Consider the following 17,385-nt stretch of genomic DNA (forward strand, 5'->3'; position numbering starts at 1 on the left):
TTTCAATATCACCTTTAGAGAAAACACTCATTGCTCTCAAAGCCAAAATCTTAATCTTAAAAATTCACTGGAACTTTCCTGTCATCACATGAAGTCTTCAGGGTGAGTTAGGACACATGCAGTAGCTAGGAACAGCAAGGTTTCATTTGCAAAATGCTAATTATTACTCATAAAGAATGCATATGTTCTTTGTTTGAATAGACAAACATCAACATTGATTAGACATCATTGCAACCTTACCACTCCATGTTCCTTCATCCCTTTTTTCTCTAAATGAGGACATGAGGTTTGTTAATCATGCTATTTCAGGGTGTAGAGTAAATGTAACTGAAATATCAACCATGAAAATTGTGATGTGGTTTATGTGTAGATGACAGTTGAGTTCAGGTGAAAGCATAAACTATGTCTAGATATCCACATTTCCTTTAGCACATCTTAAAACTGAGTTAGCACAGCCTTTATTTATTGTCAGATGAGACATTTCAGTTGTCTGGTTTGTTATTTTGCACCTATGACAGCAGCTGACACTCAACCTCAGCCCAGGCTTGTGACATTGTCCCAAGATAAATCTATTGGTGACCTGGAGGCATCATGACAGACAGTGTTTCTCTGGACGTCTTCTGTATCGTCTCTCCCTTGTGAGTTAAAAGATATGGACAACATTGTTTCGACAGTGAACAACAGCACGGTGACAGCTTTATGTTTTTATTTGAGCTCAAAAATAGAACATTTTTTGAGGTCATTGGGCACAAAAGGTGAGTTCACATCATGTTTCATCATGTAAGAGTCCACGAACTATGATCTAGGTGAAGAGGCTGTCCACTACAGTAGCACTCTAAAACCATGCATAGCTATATGATGCTATGAGAGATTATGTAGCATGTATCATTACCTGACATAACATTGTGCTTTATTTGAACAACACCTTATTTGCATCATAATTATTACATATCTTATGAACTTATATTCATAATTTCATTCCCCCCAACAGCCCAATAACCGGTACACAATCTTGACTCCATTTAAGATTATGTATACACATATAGAGTTTAAGTAAGTGCCCAAAATGTGAATGTTCAAGTAATGTGAAACAAGATTTTCTAACAGTAATTATACATGAGGCAATTCTATTTCTATTATATTCTTGCTATATACAGGCCAAAAGCAACCAGGCAATTATACATGTTCCATCATGTATATCATGCCCTATTATAATACACAGTAAGATGAAAGCTATAAATAAATAGGTTACTATTGGTTATAGTATGCATATTTACTACTAATGTACACACAAAAACCTCGGCATATGTATTGCTAAGCCTTCTGCAATTGCTTTCTGGTCCTTGACTGATGTGTATAAATTGGATTTCTTTACATAACTATCATTCAACTAATGGAATACTGTAACCAAAACATAGTTTTTGCGCTGCATAAAACACATCTCGGTCTTGGGAGTGTTTTCTTCTCATGTGACTGTGCAGTTTTGACGGAGGGTGATGTGTGCTGTACAGATTGTAATGCCCCCTGAGGCAAATTTGTGACATTGGGCTATACAAATGAAATTGACTTGACTTGTGTTATTGCTGACATGTCCAAATAAAGCAATCTTAAAATAGAAACCACTCATAGAGCTAGCAATTTCTGCTGTTTTTTACTAGGGGAAAAAACAAGTTTGTGGCTACTTACCAAGATGACAAACCCTGATATTTTGGGGGAAAAAATAAACAAAATAAAACTCACCCTGAAGTAAACATGTAAATCCCCTCAAAAGAAAAAATACCCTGCCGGATTTCTATAATCTGTACAGAATCTCAGAATTTAGATGCAGAGGTTAGGGACTTACTACTTCATTACATAATTAAGGCTAACATTACCATTGAGCACCAACATTATTCCTTGCTGAAGAAAATCCCCCGGCTAAGCAGACTAATACTTCAGTGGGACTTCAGAATTAAGATATCTGAAGTGGTACTCCAGCCATTTATTGTTCCATTAAAGAGGACCTATTATGCTTTTGTGCATTCCCATTCCTTTAGTGTGTTATATAGTTTTTTGTGCATGTAAAAGGTCTCAAAAATGTATAAAGGGAGTTACTCTCCCCCATAGAAACACTGCTCCTGAACTGCCTGAAACGCCTTGCTAGAAGTCCCGCCTTTTCTTCCGTAATGTGGTGATGTCACCAAGTAACACATTTGCATAATACCTGCCTAGTAGTTTGGCATGCCCTCAAATAAAGCTAGTTAGAGCGGAGCTGGAGCGGAGTCCGAAGAGTTTGATTCAGTTGACCAATCACAACAGAGTGGGCCAGCTGACCAATCAGAGCAGACTGTGCAGGAGCTCAACAGAGCGTTTCCGACAGAGGGTGAAAAGAGGTGCTGCAGCACATAAAAGTAATGCGTTTTTTGAACATTAAAGCATGTAAACATGTTCTAGTGGAAAACTTAAATAAAAGTATGCACCTGAAAATGAGCATAATAGTTCCTCTTTAAGTTTGGGGATGAAGCAGAGATTGAGATATCTTGACTTTTAGTTCTTAGTACGGGTCAAGTTCCAAAAAGGCTGGGTCCTACATTTCCCATAATGCAACTCAATGGTGTCTTTAGTTAGGACCTCCCAGTTTGGTAAATTTATCAAACTGCACGCCCCCCAGTTTGTAACACAAGCTGTCTGTTACAAATGTGTACAAGTCTGAGCCGAGATTACTGTAATTTTCATTGACTCGACAGAGCTCCTCCAGATCTCTCTAGTAATCTTCATACTAGTAAATAGTGTAGTGCTCCTTTAATGCAAACAGAAACATAATTTCAAGATCATGTGGGAAGCAGCGGTTGTCTATAAAACAGCATGGTGTATTCAGGCAGTAGTCCATCCAAAGTAAATCCTTCAAGATACAGTTTGGGCAAAATAGTAAAAATTCCCCAAAATCCGGGGGAACAATAAATGAAATGCTGCTGTGAAAAAGCCTTTAAGCACAGAAGAATGCGTAGTCCTGCTACGGTCCTTTAAATGCCGGGTGTCTCTGTCAGAGCCCAGCATGAAGAGGAACATGTTGTTCCAACTTTGAGGAGAACAAGACATTCAGTGCTTGTACCAAAACAACTGCGGCGCTCCTTGTCCCCAAGTTATCCCCATGCACACATTGAAACATGTGTGTTTTGGTGCAGCCCCACACACATAAGAACTTGATGTACTCTCATGAATCCGTTCTATACGGTGCTGAATAAGCGTACACACACAAACTGAGGCCATGCATTCTGGAAAAACAAGTTATAGTAGAGCAGAAGAGAGTAGATTAGTAAGTGGAAGCGGTGCTTGAAATTCTGGGAGTGTGACGGCTTCTTTCAGCACCTGGCTCACTCACTCACTCATTCCACACACAAACAACTGTCCATAAGTCACGGAGTATCCTTACATCAGGAGGAACCACTCAACCTGTCTGATGCCACGGTGTAAGGGGAACTTTAGTCCTAGAAGATGTCAGGGCATAGGCTCCAGTCCTGTCTGTCTTTAGCCTCCCAGTAGCCGCCCCTGTAGACGTAGGTGCTATCTCCCGTTGAATCATCTGCTCTCTTCTCAAACCACATTGGCTGGTAGACCTCGATGTCTTGCCCTAATGACACAAAATCATGTTATCTTAAAGAGGTAAGAGCCATGTAAGAGGTAAAAGGCAGAGTCTCAATTGTAAAGATCCCCTCCAGACATGTTTTGTTTGATCATTACTCTACTTTAAATAATAATTTGTGACACAAAAAAAGGTCAATTTCACAGTTCACAGTCATTGAAAAATCCAGAATATGCAAATATTGTTCATTATAAAACACAAGATGTGTCTTACTTCATTGAAATCTTTCAGTGTATGTGCACTGGACGTTTCAAGTTTCGACATCACACTTGTGTAAGCTGCATATTGGACCACTATTGGTGTCCAAACTAATTGTGAGCCTGCTTGTATGTTCACATGTTAAATGATTTACTGTAAACTGAGAAAAGAGAAACTTTCCCCCTTCAGCAGATGAATTTGAAAGCTGCCCTCTAGTGTCGAACTGCACATACAGTACATCATTCTGCACAGTGAGGCTCAAACTACCAAGTGAAAATAACAATAAGTAAAACACATTTTTGAGCAGAGGGGTGCTTTCTCGTTGGTTTCCTTGTTCTTACGTTCCTCCAGGGCCTGATTGGATTGCGCCTCCCTTCTTTTCCTCTCCAGCCTCTGACACTCCTCCAGACGGTGCTTCTGGGTGTTTGCTTCATCCCATACGCCCGCCTCCATGAGCCGCTGGTCTGGCCGCAGACGACTGTCAGTGGGCGCAATGCCCTCCTCTGGCTCGTTGAGAGTCAGAGCCAAGGAGGAGAAGTAATGCATGTTCTCTGCATTATCTCTGGAGAGTGAAAGATAGAAGAGAAATAGGAGCGGGCCGATGACAAAGGGGAGTAGGTTGCAATGCCACAATCAGTCATCAAGGTAAAGTGGAAATGTGTTCGATAAGATAAACATACGGGAGAGGATATTTTTTCCACAACAGTTTGGGCTGAAGAGTCTGATAAACTGTCTTTTGTTTGCCTTCAGAGCCGCCGCATCCTTGGCTGCTGTCTACTATTTTGGCACTCTCCATCTTGTCGTCCCAGGTTCCTGACAGGATGTAATGGGCTGTGCCCTCTCTGTCCTCTATCACCCCTGTCACCTAGAGACACCAGAGTAGATGACACACAGGAAGAGATCAGTTACATGCATGCTCTGGCTGCTATAGGCACTGACATATTCACAGCTGGGTACTGCTTTACTTACTTTTTAAATTCTAATTTGGACAGCTCCTTCAGATTTTGAGTGTGTTTGAATCATGTACCTATTGTGCATAATAGACTATATGAAACAGAGGAAAAGCTCAAAGGATAATATAAACTCTTAGGATCCTGCTCCTCACTAGCTGATGAGTCTGTGACTTCATTGTGGGAAGATGCTGATATTATGACACAACATCTTTCATGAATAATACATCTCTTTAAGGTTATCTGCACTGGTAGACTAAGCACGGAGGACACAAGACTTGTTAAACATATTAAGAACCACAAGAATGACGCTAACAGCGTTTCTGGAAACAGGCTTGTGCAGAAGTAAATGCAATGAAATCTGAAAGAAGACAAACAACAAAGATGATAGCTGTCTGTTTCCCATCTGACATGACGCCCTGTAGAATGGAAAGAATGGAAAGGCACAACAGACTCACTTTACGTGGGACATCTCTGGAGAAGTAGCTGTAGGGGGAGAATTTGAGACGGCAGGTGTCCTTGGTCGTGTTGTTCACAATGTCAATGTCCCCAGACTGCCAACAGCAACAGACAGGAAAACAGCAAGAAAAACAGATGTGACTTAAAAGTGTATGATGACCCGAATTCCTTTCCTCTGCAACACAAACAACCACACACCTACTCATTGATGCAATGCAAATTCAATTTAATTTGTCAATTTTGTCTTTCGGAACAGTAATTACCTCTCTGTTGCCTAATTCAGTTTGTTTCTTTGGAGTGAACTGTTTTTTAGCAGGCCAGAAAAGTTATTATTTTCATATTTTACTGGTCTAAAAATAAGCACACACTCACACAAGGCAGTTTGTGGTTTTGACAGTTAAAGTAGAGAAAGGGGCACACCTGATCAATCCAAAGTTTCCCCACAATGATGTTGTGCACCGTTGAAGTCACTTTGCTCCAAATGTAGCGGTTTCCGCTTGAGTGGAACTGCAGGTGAATGTTTCCTACAGAGAAGACACACAAACATCAAAAAGTTTTACAGCTACTTGAATATGGTGAATTATCCGTGTTCTAACAAATATTTAGTGTGTATTTACAGGTTATATCTGGCTTGTAGTGGTATTTATTATATTTTATAAAACGAGTAGCTTAAATCAAGCAATTTGATTGTTTCCTAGCCATGATATAATACCCACACACCACTGCTATGAGGTCTAATTCCTTTGCACTTTCAGTATCACTCTGCGTCTGGGGAAAAACTTTAGACTAATATGTTGTCATGGTTGCTTAGCAACAGGGTCACAGGGGCTCACTTCCGCCAACACCGAACAGATTACAGATACAAAGTAAGAAAGTCAGCTGCTAAAACCCCATACAAAATGGAAACAATACTTCCTCCACAGCACCACGATTCAGACACTATTCGATGTGGGCCTTGACACCAGAGAAAGTATGGCCGTAAGTAGATTGGCAACCGAAACTTGGGGACCGGAGAAACCGGAGCAACATCCTCGCCATGCCAAACAACACACCGCCACCGAACAAAAAAAGGCAAAACTAGTACAAGCAGTTATCAGAGTCATCCTACTGATGCTGGACAGTTGTGGTTGCACAATAAATGTCAACATACAGATAATGTAAATAAAGAGCCAAATAATGAAATCAATATAACGCTAGCTTGTGATGAAAAAAGAAATATGCTAGCTGCTAGTGTACGTTCCATAGCAACCGCCTTTGTAAGTGCAGGCAGGACGGCCTATTGTGAACATTATTATTTGTCAATAAAAAACTTTTTAAGTTGGAATGTGTCTATAACTTGCCATACTTGATGACCGTTTTATTAACAACGCTCGTTAGCTGTGATTTAATCACAACATAAAATGGCCTGTTATGTAGTGAGCTATTGCTTCAGTATTCTGATTTTTGGCATGAATGGCATCAATTGACTTGTTTCTTACCTAATGGCATGACAGAAATATATTTCCCCCGAAACTTGCTATCGATGGTAATATGCTGCCACAGGGTCCATCCTCGCTGTGACGTCACATGGTGGGCAGCAGCTGGTGGGTGATGACTGACCTGAGGGTGAATGGTTGCAGCTGGTGTGAGCAGGCAATACAGACGGGTATTTATGTTTTTGTCCTTCACTACATGGGGTAATTTTATCTGTGTGTGTAAAATATACCTGTAAGGATATTTGTCTGTGTTTGTCTCACCTGCTCTGAGATGGAGCGATAACCATACTCCTCCAGTCGGTCCAGCTCGTAAGTCTCCCCCAGCAGAGGGTTGAAGGGCTTGGCTGTGCGATGGACTGTGGTGGAGTAGGAGGAGACAGAGAAGGCGGCCACCAGGCACATCTGCTCCAGAGAGGAGTCACAACGAGCCGCCCGGTCCAGGAGCTCGCTGTACTCCAGATCCTCAGTCAGACGCTGTAGCATCGACAGCGGCTCGTTGAAGTTTACCTGCAATCAAACACAGACAGAAAAAGACTCAAATTAAAACTCTAATTCAAAAAACTATATTACAGCCAATTTGTACTGTGCATTTTTCATTTACAGGCATGGGTATCTTGGAGAGGTCTTTGCCAATACAGTTCTTCATGATGCTCCAAAGGTTAAGGGAGTAATTTGGTTTGTCAGGAATACGACTGCGTCTTGGTCTTCGTAGCTGCATGTGGTTTGTGCCTGAGGTGTCCTGAAAAAAATATGACAACATTTTTAATTGTCTTAAATTTAAGTGCATATGGTGTGCATAAGTGTGTGTATAGCAACAACTAGTAAGACAGCTAAGCATGCTTGGGACCTACATTCTCATTGTGAGTCCAGTCATTGGACATCCCTCCGCTCATCATACTCTGATTGCTCCCTGAGCGCCTGAGAGAAAGCAACATCATTTAAACACAATGGCTGATGGAGAACGCAGCTCTGAGATTAGTCTGTATAGAGATGATGTCTCACTTGTGCTGTATGTTGCCACTAGCAGTCACTGTTATGAATGCAGGGGAGTCCTCCATGGCATCGAAGAACTCTGCCTCGTCATTCTCATCGCTCGCGTCCCCCTCCTGAGAGCGCTCCACGCCTGCGGTGACAAACACAGGACAAGGGGATGGGTTATCGGAGTGTCTTCAATCTTTATATATAAAAGTCATACATATTGCAGTGCTGGTTTACAAGGTGGCCAAATAACAGAGACATCTTACCGTAATACACAATAGCTAAAAAACAACAACTTGAGACTCGACTCTGGTTGATTATCATTCCTTAATTGTTTGCAAGTGATGCAACAGAAGTTAGTTGTCCTATTTACAGCTCTGTAAGTTGCTTTATGTTGCCATGAAAAAAAAAAAAAAAGGGAATACCAGTGGCAACTTAATATACAAGTCACTTGTGTATTGACTTTTCTTTGATTTACATTAGCTGTTGCCTTAATTACAGCTATAAATTGCAACCATTGTAAAATTATGTAATGTAGCTAAAAAAAATCTAATAAATTATGAGAATATGTGACAAACAAAAAAAAAACTATACTGACAAAGAGGAACAGTTGTTTCAAGAAGACCTTTACCAACACTAATTGGAAGACGCTTAATAAGATATTTGCTTCACACGCTGAAGCTTTGTTTATACTCGCCTCCACAGATGGCCCGCGAGCTACGAGCACGCACAAAGGCGTTTATGCTCAATGTTGGTCGCAGATTTCTCTGAAACGCCAGAGGGCATACAAAAAAATATTCTGTGAAGAAGCAACAAGTCAACGAGTGTTACTGGCAAATATGCCATGAACCAAACTCCTGAATGCCAAGGAGGAATTGTAATTAACTGTAAACTCATATCTCATATTCATGGATATACTGTACTTTATCACCTTTATACAATCCCTTTAAAGAAACAAGTCAAGTATTAAATGTATTATAATGAAACAAAGGTTGAAAGGTTTAATATTCTGTAAACAATTGGATGCAAAATATTTACTCAAATATAGATATCTCCTGCTTTTAAAGCATTTAAAAACAAATTAAAACACTTTCTATTTCATTATGTTATTTCATAATTTAAGTTATTTGCTTTTATCTTATTGGGGCAGTCATTTCTGAAAAAGGCCTATTCACAAAAATTCAGAGGTGCACCACAAAGTGCTGCGACAACTTGCGGGGGCCTTCACGCTTTATGCACAATACGTGATGATGTTAATTTTGGCTTGCACACCTTTGCACCAGGGACACTACGTCAATCATAAACCTTAATATCTATGAACTCAAAATGTTTGTTAAATTAGCACATATGACAATCAGAACAAAAAACAAACATTATACTTGTCACTAAACTACTATTTTGTTGTTATGCGATTCTTTTACTTCCCATGTAGAAAAATGCACTAAAAATATAGATATGATAATTCTGACTGAGCCACATTTCTGTGATAGACATGCACCACTACTACTGGACAGAAGAGGGCCATATTCCTATTCTGTGAGACTTTACTTTGCCTTTCACACTAAAAAGAGAGTGATGTGTCTCACCTGTGTATGAGGTCGGATTCTCCCTCCAGGCTCTCTCCAAGCTGTTGTGCTGTTTGGCTAACTGTTCGATGGTCTCTTCCAGATGGTGACGCTGCTCTCTCTCATGCTTCAGGGTCTTTTGCCACCTCCGGCTGTGAGATTCTGCTACGTCCAGAAAGTCACGACAAGCCTGAGGTGTGAACACAAAAAACACACATCAGAAAGATGCAGGCAGAGCCCTTGGGCTGCTTTCCACTCATTAGAAGAGATCATTCACAGCAGCTAGTTATACTGGCTGAGGCTTGCATGGCGTGAACTCACATTGATCATAGCATTGGAGGTGATGCGGAAAAGGGTGGCTCGCTCATTAACAGCTTTCACTCTGTCTGTGCTTTCGACGGATCCACGCAGTTCCTCGAGTTCGCTGAGGGAGCGCTGGAGAGCGGCGCCGTGCTTTCCTATCAGCTCATTACAGGTGCTCAGGTCGTCTAGCTTGCTGGCCAGAGTCTTGAGCACCCCTTGGGTTAGGGCTCGGTCCTCCTGGGGTACGGGGCCTTCATCTCCAGAGTCATCTTCACACAAAGACAAAAAAAAGAAAGACAGTAGAGAAATTACGTAATTAACCAAAGCTGACGGGTATCATTAGAGGTTATTATGTCTGTAGTAAACAGCACATGTCTCATCTGACATCGGGAAAGCTATTTTAATACTCTAAATTTAGATTGAAACGAGTTGAGAGAATGTTTGTGGGGAACGGATGGGGGAAGATAATAACACTTCACACTCCGATCCCCCCACACCCCTTCCTCTACAAGATCGGAAAGCTGTGAATGAACACCGTTGCCCTGGAAACATAGGCCCATGCAATCGGGAGGCAGAGCTATTTTTAGAAGAAAAAGGAGAAAAAAAGATGACGCACTACCCTTTTTCTCCTCTCCTCTCTCTACCCCTCATTGGCATGAGCTGAGCTATCAGTCTCAGGGATTTTAGAAGAAGAGCCGACAGAAAAATTATGACATTGACTTTAAAATGTCTTAACTACTTGAAACGTACAGTATTTCTCTTCTAGTTTTTTTTTTTTTTTTAGCTTAAAATTCAGGAAAAAGGCTTCAAAGTTAGATGACATTTTTTCTATATCTACTTGATCTACTTGGTTATTGAAGCTAAATCACTATTATGCACCTTTTTTGTATGGTTGCAGCATGACAACTATAAATGTCAAGATACATTTGACACTAAACCTTGGCTTTTAATTAAATTCTGAGGCTTTGAATAGTGATTATAAAAATAGACCTGGGAAAGAGTCTGTAGGTCGGAGAGGGTAATAGAGCAAACTGTGCTCTATTGAAGAATCTCAGTGAAAAAAGATTCAAGACACTTAAAAAGCTCTACTATCATTTGTACAAATTAAGATAATGTCTGGTTTGCTGTAGACAGTTACAAATGATTGACTCCGTCATATGCAATGGAACTTTTCTGGGTCAAAACATTTCTTCTCTGCTAAAAGAAACAGATTGTGTGTGTAATCTGAAAACTCCCGAGCACGATGACTGAATCTAGGCCAGTCTGCATTGCCTGTGAGTAAAACCAAAGCAGGGAGGCAAACTACTACTACTTATTAGAGGGGGAAAGAAATAAAAAACAAACAATCAGGACAAACTGGTATTATAAAGTCTCAGGAGGGGAAGATTAAAAATGCGAGGGTAAAAAAAAAATCCTTCAGGCATCTGTAACGATTTCATGACCCATATACAGTAGAGAGAAAAAGGATCTCACTCAAGGTGTTAAAACACTATATTCTGAATTTGATTTGTATATATGGAAGTGCATTTCTTCTTACACATCCATGGAAACATAACATACGTGCTGGGGAGAGGCTTACTGGTCTGCTCTGTGTCTACTAATGGGTTATTTTTCACGCAGGACACTGGAGAGTCTGAGACAAACCGGTGACTCATCCATCGTTGAATCATGAAAACACACCTGCAGGTGATAGAGGGAGCACCAGTATGGACACAGCGTGGGAAGAGATCGGTGTTAAAAATCAGGGGATGCACTGTAAGCTTCTGCAATCAGAGTCTGACTGTAATGTGCTGAAAGCTTGCTGTAGCACAACCTGAGCTAGCCCTTGTAAACAGTTATTTCAATTCCTACTCAGAGATGTTAAACTTTCTCCCTGGATTTAATGGGTGTTGGAGAGTAATTTTATATCACAACATATTTATGCATATTCTAAAAATGTTTCTCAAGTGAGGTGCCAGATAACTTCCACAACATCCACTTAATTACTGCTCTTCTAATCCACTTCTAGACAATTTATTTGCCCTGCTATAATTGCCACTAAGCCCATAACCAAAGGCTCATGCAATAATAATCCATAATCACATCACACACACACACTTTACCAAAACACACAAGGATCTGTGTGTGTGCTTAAATTATTCTGAGTCGAGATATTTTCAAGAATAATACATTAGATTAGGATATTAAAATGGCCTTGGTCAGCTAATAAATCTATGATGAAACTAATTGAAAACAATGAAGACAAAACTGAACCGTGGGAAACCTCAGTGAGAAAGAAAAGCTGTGTAAAATCTTCTAAAAGGGCTCAGCTCCTTAAATCTGGTTTAGTATTTTTGCTGTAATCTCTCCCAGTGAGGCCAAGTCCATTCATTGTTATACGATGGTAGATACAGCATAAAACCCTCAAACGGTCTCCATATGCTAATGTGGCCAGACGGACATAAAAACAGTGATTTGCATCTTGCAGGTGAAAACTGTTTACTCCACAGTAAAGGGTGCTTAAAGGCACACACCTTTTATAGGAGTGAATCCTCTAGCAGCTGTATTTACAGTAATAATCCGGAGAAAGCGTAGGATTCAAATCAGTCAAATACGACTGAGACTGACTGTTAAATACTGTCCTGTTGTTCTGCAGTGACTTTGAAAATTGCGATGCCATTTTGTCAACTTTAAAGCAAATTCTGTCTTGTGAGAAATCCAATTTACACAGACATATGTACAAAATACAGCCAAACTTACTGAACTCCATAAACAGACACAGTGCATTAATTACCCACACATGCATGCAGGCAAGCACACAGCTTCTATCTTAATTCTTATTCGGCTCTTAGTAAAAAATAGTTAAAAGGTTACTTACAAGGTGATAAACATTGAAAAGGCTACACTCGCGCCTCCCTATTGTCCACAGAGTGTATGGCGGAAAAATATTTTCAATGAAAATCCTCACACCCTCTCTCTTTTTTACCCCTCCTGCTACCAGAACGGGAGGAGGAGTCTAAAGGAAGGTCATTTCATTCAGCTCTCACTGTCGTCACACTGAAGGAGACAGGAAGGGAGGAAGGAGACGGAGTGGGAGGGAGGGAGGGAGGGAGGAAGGTGGTAACTGCATGTGCATTTGTACACATTTGTGCAAGAGATGGAGACAAAGAGAGGGGGAAAAATCCACTGTGCATTTTTGCTCCTATTTTTTCTTTTAAGCAAATAAGGCTAACAGGCAGCAAACTAAAAATGTCTCCCAGACTCTTAAAATACAATACATATATTATATTACATTATATCAAATTATATTGTGTGATAAATAAAAAGTGAATATTGTTCAGAATAAGCAATTTAAAATGACATGATTAAATGCAGATTTTGCATTAACACACATCACACACTTGCCCCAGCTGACCATCTCCATCAGAACACATGGAACAACATTGCCCTCTTGTGGCTTGTTGTTTATATAACAAATAAATAAAAATATGCATTTAGGTAAATAGGTCTTGAATGAGCCTGGTTACAGCTAAAATTAGTTTGCCTACCTTGGACTTTCTCAGGTGATCTGTGTTGTTTCTTCAAGGTATGTTTGGGGCATTCTGCAAGTTATTTCTTAAAAGGGACAACAAAGCTATCAATTAAAAAAAATGACACTGGTTAGTTTGCCTGCGGGCTGCACGGTGGTGCAGTGGTTAGCACTGTCGCAGGTTCAAACCCGGCTTTGGCCCTTCTGTGTGGAATTTGCATGTTCTCCCGTGTTAGTGTGAGTTTTATCCAGGATCTCCGGCTTCATGCAGGTTAGGTTGACTCTAAATTGCCCGTAGGTGTGGATGTGAGCGTGAATGGTTATCTGTGGTCTATGTGTCAGTCCTGTGATAGTCTGGAGACCTGTCCGGGTGTACCCCGCCTTCGCCCAATGTCAGCTGAGATCAGCTCCAGCACCCCCGCGACCCCGAATGGGATAAGCAGTTACAGATAATGCATGGATAGTTTGCCTGCATGAAGAGGCTGCCCATTTTGAGCACTGGCACTGGGTCACACAGAATAAAAAATATCCATCTCACCTGAGTGATTCATCAGCTGAGTGGAGTTGGCCCTGGCTTGCTGCAGGGCAGAGACCCATCGCTGACACTCTCCCTCAGAGGTGGCCTTCAGGTGGTAGCTTCGGCCTCCACTAGTTAACACCAGGTGGCAGGTGTCGCCCACCTCGATGTGTGCTGTTGCCAAGGGAATGGTGCCCCGGCAGGTATGCGCCATCTCCGCCTGAGTCCTGAGGGAAACAAAAAAAAAACAGTTGGAGAAAAGATGACCAAGGGCAGCTCTACTTTTGATTGATTTCAAAGTAGTTTACTGTTAAAATAGCATCCCATAAGTCTCTCAAACATGATGAAGCCTTTTCTCTGCTGTCATGCTTTGGACAATATGTAGCCTACATTTCTCTAGAGGCTTTAGAACAATATGTACTGTAGCTTAACACTTTGACCTTTAATCTTATATCATTATAGCCGCTTTATATTGAATATTCTTTACAAGGTAGTTTAGCAATCCCTTATGGTTTGTTTATAACATACAAAACAAACATGTTATCTTTATATTATACAATTCGTACATGGACTAACAGCCATATTTAAAATGTATAGTAATATATAGAACAGATGAGTCACTCTTCTTAGGCTATATTTAGTCTTCCTACATCTCTCTCCAGCATTTATCATTGTCATAACACTATATAGGTTACAGTTCAGTTAACACCATCTTTGTCGTTTGATTTCAACTTGTGCAAACAAATAAAACTAAAATTAGTTAGTTAGTTAGTTAACTAACTAGCTAACTAACTGGTTAACTAGCTGGCCAACTATTTGTATTCCTATATGTATTATTCACAACTCATGTCTCTACTCATGGCTAACTACCTACTGAGGTGATGTGTATTGTTGCTAAGCAACAGGCATCACTCAGGGCACTCCCTCCTCGCCGGATGTAACGGTACGTTAACGTTAAAAACTTCACTTCACATCACAAAAAATCCTCTTTTTCAACAAATCAACGATCCAACAAATGTAATAATGATAAACTTCCATGTTAAATGTTAAATACTAGCTCTAGAGAGTGTATTTGTGGTTCAGTGCTCTACTATAGCCGTGAGTTACCTGTAGTAGGACAGCAGGCCGTTACTGAGGACGAACCAGCGCCGCTGGTAGCCCTTCAGGTAGTTGGTCCATTTAAAGAGCCAGCCTTTGTAGGTCCCGGTCAACAAGCACGGCAGCTGGAGCCCCGGGAGGGTCGGGGAGGGCAGACACTTCCCCAGCTCGTTCATTTGCTCCTCTCGGGCCGGGTAACGGTAATACCTCCAGCGGGATGTGCACGGAGAGTCCGGTGCCGGAGTCTGTGGAGTATCCGCCGCCTGTCAGCAGCTGTAGCCGGTAGCTAGCTGCGTGCCAGCTGCAGGGCTGCACCGGATCCTCCGCTAGAGCTGCTGCTGTTAGCTTGCAGCTGTTTCCTCTCTCTACTCTGAGATAGTTTATAAATATCTACGTAGTATCAGCTAGAATGACATAACAGCCACATTATGACACTACATACATAAGGGCTGAGCCTGCACTTTGACTGCGTGTGATAATAAAGCCTGTGGATGTGAAAGGATGTGAGAGAGGAGAGAGAGCAGATCATGATGACGTCCTTATCACAGGATGGTAGCATATGGGTGCAAGTCTCTGTGTGTGTGTGTGTGTGTGTGTGTGTGTGTGTGTGAGTGAGTGTGTGAGTGTGTGTGTCACACATATGGCATGCACTGCAGTTTTCTACATCATCGCAGGAGAGGAGAGAGTTAGAGGATGAATACTGCCAAGAAAAAAAGGGTTTGATATTAATTTCAACAAGGTCATGACACAAAATAAATATATATATATATATTTTTTAGATCTTTCAGACATCTGAGAAAAATAGTAATTAAGAGATTGAATTTTTCCTATTAAAACAGTTGAAAATGTCAGAATTCAACTACTTAAAAGCTGCAGTGGGTAGAAATGGAGCAAATATGATTAAAACAAGTTATTTTTTATAAAACAGTCACTATATCTTGACAGTATTGCATGAGACAGGGTTGGATAAATAGATCTTTCAGACATCTGAGGAAAAATAGTAATTAAGAGATTGAATTTTTCTATTAAAACAGTTGAAAATGTCAGAATTTTAAAGACTTAAAAAGCTGCAGTGGGTAGAAATGGAGCAAATATGATTATTATTTTTTTATAAAACACTATATCCAGTAGTGCATGAGACAGGTAAACTGAAAAAAATCATGTGCCTCTGTGTCCTCTGGTGTTCCTAATGGCATCTGCAAGATTTCACAGACCGGAAGAAAACAACCAATCTGAGCCGAGCTAGAGCCTGCCGTCTCTGAGCAGCTGTCAATCACTCACGAACTCCGATCAAACGGTCAAACTAGGCGGCGCTGCTCAAATACGAATCAATATTCTGTTACTGTAATGCCTATTTCTCACCTCAAATGTTTTCACAAACATCCTGTAGTGCACTGTTCAGCTGCTAAAATGAGAAAGATTGTGACCCGTCAGCCATGTTGAGATCAGTTGAGGAAATACCAAGCACCGCCCACCAGCCGGAGCACAGCCAATAGGAATGCGCTCTCTCTCTCTTTTTCTCTCTGAAATGACCTGTGATTGGCCAAAGTCTCCCATCACATGCTAGATTTTCTAAAGCCTGAAAACAGAGCCATGAGGAGGTGCAGAAGTCTAGTTTTCTCTCAGAACAATTACAATATGCTGAAAGGTTATTATGGAGTTTTACCCAATGATGCCAAAAACGTTCTGCCTACTGCTACTTTAATTCAGCATTTTCAAAGAAATCATAATTCATAGATTATAATCAGATATTCTAAGACATAACACAAACATTTGCTACTAAAGTCAAGTAAATCAGAATCAAATTCTGACACATTGGCTTTAATCATACTATGTAATACAGTACATGGTGCATCTTTGGCACTCAGTTGCACTGTGAGGTTAAAGCACCAGAGGGCACCACCTCCAAAGATGGCTTAGATTTCACACAAAAATATATGCTTTGTTACTAGTTTTATAAGGGTCTACTCTAAAACCTTGTGAATCCTAGAAATTAAGACATTATTTTGGATATTTAAAGATTTTTCCCTGAATTTGCGCACACTTTTTCCTTTATTGTATATTATAATTTATTCTATATTATATTATTTTATGATACGTGCCTCTTCAAACTGTCTCTGAAAAGTAAAATAAATGTGGAAACATGAAATTATCATAGACAGAATATCTCACCAAATTTATATTCTGACAGAACCGCCTTTAAGTTAACAGTGATGGATGATTATTGTATTCATTTTTTGTTATCAATTAACCCACCAAAATTAATAAATAAGGGAGCTAAAAAAATAAAAAATAAATAAAATCACACTGAACATGAATGCTTGCTTGCATTTCTTGAAACCTTTATTCAACACATCAAAATGGTAAAATATTAGACTCTTGTACAGACAATAATTTAAATAAATACCATGATTAATTATCATTAACAAACGCAACAAGCAGTATCATCAAAGAAAGGCCTAACACTTCTTGACTTTTTCTGGAGTATTTGACTATCGATTACAGGGGAGGTTACGCTTAAATAAATACAGTAAATGCTTTAATAAGTAAATAAGCAAACAGCTAACAGTTGAAGATTATTTTCATTTGGCATCATCACAGTCGTCAGTGAAAACTTAATTGTACAATCATTTCTGCAAAGTGCTTTGTGACAGTATGCCTCACAAAAAAGGGTTGTAATGTTGTTTTTTTTTAATCTTTTCTTTAGGTTTT

At 40.2% G+C, this 17,385-nt stretch overlaps 1 protein-coding gene across 1 annotated transcript; it reads right to left on the reverse strand.

The window, feature by feature from the left end:
• Positions 1-689: 689 nt before the first annotated feature.
• osbp2a (oxysterol binding protein 2a) lies at positions 690-15,232 on the reverse strand. The gene is made up of 14 exons (XM_074617763.1): positions 14,683-15,232; positions 13,597-13,802; positions 9,569-9,819; positions 9,269-9,437; positions 7,707-7,827; positions 7,556-7,622; positions 7,306-7,443; positions 6,966-7,211; positions 6,708-6,828; positions 5,650-5,753; positions 5,229-5,324; positions 4,501-4,685; positions 4,162-4,382; positions 690-3,610 (listed from the first exon to the last, which is right to left on the reverse strand). The coding sequence occupies exons 1-14, from the start codon at positions 14,847-14,849 to the stop codon at positions 3,468-3,470; spliced, it is 2,235 nt and encodes a 744-aa protein (XP_074473864.1). The 5' UTR covers positions 14,850-15,232; the 3' UTR covers positions 690-3,467.
• Between the last annotated feature and the right edge of the window lie 2,153 nt (positions 15,233-17,385).

Source organism: Sebastes fasciatus, chromosome 19 (genome assembly GCF_043250625.1).
Source record: "Sebastes fasciatus isolate fSebFas1 chromosome 19, fSebFas1.pri, whole genome shotgun sequence".
NCBI classification, from domain to species: Eukaryota; Metazoa; Chordata; class Actinopteri; order Perciformes; family Sebastidae; genus Sebastes; species Sebastes fasciatus.